The sequence below is a fragment of the Austrofundulus limnaeus genome, unplaced genomic scaffold, assembly GCF_001266775.1.
Source record: "Austrofundulus limnaeus strain Quisiro unplaced genomic scaffold, Austrofundulus_limnaeus-1.0 Scaffold332, whole genome shotgun sequence".
In the NCBI taxonomy this organism is placed as follows: Eukaryota; Metazoa; Chordata; class Actinopteri; order Cyprinodontiformes; family Rivulidae; genus Austrofundulus; species Austrofundulus limnaeus.
This window is the reverse complement of record NW_013952734.1, coordinates 298,735-303,647: the sequence shown is the minus strand read 5'-3', so window position 1 is coordinate 303,647 and position 4,913 is coordinate 298,735. Positions and strand designations below refer to the sequence as shown.

Below are 4,913 nucleotides of genomic sequence, written 5' to 3'. Positions count from 1 at the left end.
GATCAAATTTGCTGTGTAGTAATTCTTTACATAATCTGTGCTTATTACTGTTGTGTTAAATTCAATATGGCTGCCACTGCTAATCTCCCTTAGTGATAAAAAAAAAAGAAATGGAGATAATAATGGTTGCGAATTTCTATTTTTTTTCTGAAATTTCTGCAGCCCCAATACACTTACTTGATGATTGTGGTATCAGTATTTTACTTAAAACACAAAGGATGTATTTGAGAGCTGCAGACCACACCAGACTAAAGAAGAGCTGGGTTGGACAGATTTTTTTTTTATAGTTTTCCAGCCGATTAAGAAGTGTTGTCATTCTCACACTTAAAGATATTCATTTTGTTCATGTTAAAACAATTTCTWATTCTGCTGGAAGGTCTTTAAATTGTCCTGGGGGATACTTATAATATAAAAGTGTCAGGTTTCCAATGTCGATGATGACTCTTTAGATGGGTTTTCTCAGTGTTGTCTGATTTGACTGTGTATAATTTGATTCTAGAATGGGATTTTAACAACTGAGTGGGACTAGGTTTCTTAAGTGTGCTTGCCAGAAAGCTAATAATACAAAATTAGAAATCTGCAGCTCCACCTTTTATACAAGATTAAAATGAATCTTTAATTTATCAAACTGAAAAAAAYCATGCTGATGCTTTCATTGCACTCTATTTGTGATGGCGGCCTACTCTTGGTACGGTTACACTTGGCCCATATTCTATTTCTTGATGATGAATTTAATAACTCCTGGGGATGTTTATAGGGCCTCGGAAATCCTTTTGCAACCATCACGAGTATTTTTAAATTTTTATTTTCTCTATTGAATTAGGACAGTCACTTTAAAGAGGGTAAAMTATCTATACAGTCACTTATTCTACTATACATAATTTAATTGTTATTAAATTGAAAGAAATTTGATTTCACTTGGACAATGAAGAATGTATATTTTTATTTATTTGTATAGAAGGCCAATGTTTGTTAACCCTTATTGATGTATGGCAGTAAGCATAAAACAACCACAGGGATGAACACTTTTTGTAGACACTGTAAGCCTTCTTGACATTCATTTACTGACGAAAAACTGCACAAATATACAGTGATTAAGAAGGTAACTACATACGTTGTCTCAGGGCACTGTACATAAAAAGAACAATGTAAAGAAGAAACCAGCAGATTGTGTTGAATCACTTCATCACAGTCTCCCATCCTGAGAAAACGGTGGAGAGGARAAACTCCCTGCTAATCAGGAAGAAACCTCCAGCAGAACCAGGCTCAGGACAGGAGACCATCTGCCTCGACCGGCTGGTTGGAGGACAGGAAAGAGACACAGACAAACACAGAAGAACTGGTCCAGGTGCACCTACTTCTGGAAAAGAGACAAAAAGAAAAAACATGTTATTGATAGAAATAATTACAATAAACATGTAGAGAAGAGAGACTAAAGACAACCTCAGAGCACTGAACACTGAATAGCTGGGTTTCAGTCACGTGGTTTCGAAGGCGGAGCGATCTTCGCTGGAGGATGTCTATGGAGGAAACTACTGTAGAGAGTATAATGTATGGATTTAGATCCTATTTCAAGATACATAAGAATTTGTTCACAAATAAGTCAGACATGACTCGTGTGATGAAGATGAATGAGTTTTCGACAGAACCTAAAGATTTGCTGAGGCTGTCGGTACCACACACACGTCTTACATCAGGTGCCAAATAATAACAAGCAAAAGTTTAACTGATTAATAATGCCACATGATTCTGCCCAACCCTTTGACACACTATCATACACAAAGATGAAAAATGTAGAAAGCTCACAGAACAACAACATAAAAAGTGGATTTTAAACGGTCTGCGGTCAGGAGGAGCAGAATGCAGCCGGTGTCTGCAGGCATCACTGCATTCAGAGGTATGTTAGCTGCTAACTTGTTTTAGAGGTTATGTTTATAATGATCGTTTATTTAGTAGTGAGTATTAAGTTACTGGTAGTTTAATGTGGACCTCATCTGGACTTTAGGCTGCCCTAGTTCTGTGTCGTTAGGTACTGGATGTTTGTTGATGTTAGCGGCTGTTGTTAGCATGAGCTTAACAAATAAAACAATATCAGATAAAACACTCACCCTGGCAAAAAACAAACGATAATCATCTTGGAGCTGTTTGGTACCGAGGTTGTGGATCCACCCGCTGAATAAAAAGTTCTACACCTCCCGTTGTTTACGTGCTTTTATCAGCTGTTCGGTGTAGTTAGCATCCAGTCAGCGTCACATCGTCTGCCCCGGCAGACCGGTAACGAGACCATAGAGTCCGCTTGGTGCTCAATCATCTTCTCTTGCCTCTTATAATCGAAATAGTGAATCACCTACTTCCTCATCAAAGTCCTCACTCTGTCTCCGACTGTTTTTCCTCCATCTCTGCCTTTGAGCTCTTCTCAAGCTGCGGCTCGGTCCGACTCGGTCCACCTGTCCGCAGCTGGACTGGAGCTCCACGTTCATCACCTTTTTTTCTTTTGTTTTTTGCATCAAAGACACTAAAATAACTTACTAAACTTCACCCCAACTATGAAATATAGTTATACAAATATAATAAATGTAATAAATTACGGATATCTCATTGCTGACTTCCGATCTCGCTGTCTCTCCATCGCAGCCGAACTTTATTCAACTTCCGCCTCTTTTTATTTTTATCCTCCTGTAGATTTTTTGCTGCTTGTCTAATATTTTCAGGCTTCAGTCAGAAAKGAGTTTGGGGGGTTTAGGTTTGTTCGGCGGGGTGGGGGTGACACCAGAGGGTGGAACGAGGTGTTTTTCTCCTATGAATCAGCCCTATTTTACATCCTCCTGCTGAAACGTGCTTCAAAAATGACGAACATTAATATAAAGAACCATAATTTAATTTAATTTAATGTATAATTTAATCAGTGTATAATTATTTATTATTAATTCAGTTAGAATGAGTGGAGCACTCGTAAACTACACAAGATATGGGCATTTTTTCAGATAGCAGATCCTCTACTTTTTCCACTTCTGACCTCCATCCGAACTTCGCGCTCTAGTCAAGTAGGGGTCTCTGCAGACGAGTGGGCGTGTCATAAGGAAAGGCGACTCTAAAGTGACACGCCTGATTTGACGGACTTTGTTAAAGGGACACACCACTGTACAAGAACAAAAGGGGCGTTACTGTACGGCACCACTTTTTCTGGAGAACCCTACTTGGGTCACATTTCTCCTGGTTAACCTTAATGTTGGGGTCAGGGTCAGGCTGTAAAGAGATCAAGCAGGATCTAAGGATACCATCATGTAGGCCTCGAAGCCCACAGTGTTTATGCTTTAGACACGCCCACTCTTGTGACACGCCCACTGTTATTCCGCAGATAACTCCTCCTCGCTCTAGTGGCACTGCATCGTGACGTCACGTGAAACCCTCCTATTCATTTGAGGCACTCATCATAGGAGTCTTTTAGGGGTCATAAGATTGTGCAGAAGTTAATTATAAAGCACTAACCTACTCTTTCTTCTCACAGAAAGTTGTCTGCAGCCCTCATTCAGTCACAGTCTTAAGCTGCACTAAGTCCAGATCAGCAGTTCGCAATGAAAAGATGAGCTTCAGGCTGACACAGGAGGGAAAGTGTTCTCCCGTTTGCTCCCTGCAGAGCGATGCTCCAAGTCAGGATGAGAGTAAGTATCATCAGTGTATCCTGATGAGTGTTTTCGTGTTTAAACTTTCCTCAGGAGAACAAACTGACAAATGCTTATTTTATACATTTATGTGGGTGAAAAGTTAGCCCTGGAAGGATGCCTAAATAGGAAGGTTTTTGTGAATACAAAAGGTTTTGATGGTTTCAGCTTTGTGTCCACTAAGAAGCAGTGTTTTATGAGCCCCTAAACGACTGTTCACTCTTTTCATTGTTGTTACAGGCAGGATAACAGATTCCATCAGCGCCACACCAAGAGACTGTATGGCTGATTTCACAGAGACAGAGAGTAGCTACAGCCGGTGCTCACCCTTTTGGTCTACTGAAAAATTGTCACCTCCACAGCTCCACTGTACACAGGTCTGCCTTCGCTCCTCTTCTGAGCTTCCCATGCCCTTCAATAACAGCTTATCACACAGTCCTCTCCACGCCAACAACAACAACGGCAGTACGCTCTACAGCCATCAGAGGAGAGGAGCCCGGGCCAAAGTCACAGGAAAGAAATCACGAGGAATGTACGTATGTTCTAAAGCACATTACTTATGCACTTTCACCACCTCTTTCCACCATATACAAACAGAACAGTTCAGTCACACAATCTCGGGATCTGGAGGCTTATGGTCAGGCTCAGACTATCAAAATCAAATTCCTATTTTGCTTTCAGTATGCAAATACTTTTTTTCTGATAATGATAAGGTTTAGTGAACCTGATGATTGATTTAATCCACTAAGACCAGAAATATGTGATATAATTTTAAACCTTCAACAACGTTTCTGAACAACAAAAACTTTAAAAAAGTTTTCTGTAAATTATTTTGCAGACTATAAAGGACTAAAAAATAAATAAGTTTTAATCAGTAATTAAAAGGCTCAATATCCTTTTCTTACTGTCTTTTATGCCAGGGTCCCAGACTAAGATCATCTGACCCCTTTACCCTAAAACTAACCTCACAACTACCTATCTGACCCTAAACCTAACCTAAAAATTCACGTCTTAGTCCTAAATGTAACCCCTGACCCATCAACAGTATTTCTGCCAATGGGGACTGGACTTTTGAGCCCATTAGGAACAGTGAGTCCTCATCAGGCTGTGTGTATCAGGAAAATGGTCAAAAATCGTCCTCACCAGGTAGCAAACACACACACACACACACACACACACACACACACACACACACACACACACACACACACACACACACCCACACCCTTGTATTTGGGTCAAACTGAGGAC

General features: G+C 40.2%; 1 protein-coding gene across 1 annotated transcript in view; it reads left to right on the top strand.

The window, feature by feature from the left end:
* LOC106527566 (N-lysine methyltransferase SETD8-A) overlaps positions 1-4,913 on the top strand; it is a 32,370-nt gene that overhangs the window by 1,944 nt on the left and 25,513 nt on the right. Inside the window, exons 2-3 of the mRNA XM_014022489.1 lie at positions 3,509-3,662; positions 3,903-4,194. Coding sequence (XP_013877943.1) covers positions 3,509-3,662; positions 3,903-4,194 — 446 coding nt within the window. The remainder of the gene's footprint in view (positions 1-3,508; positions 3,663-3,902; positions 4,195-4,913) is intronic.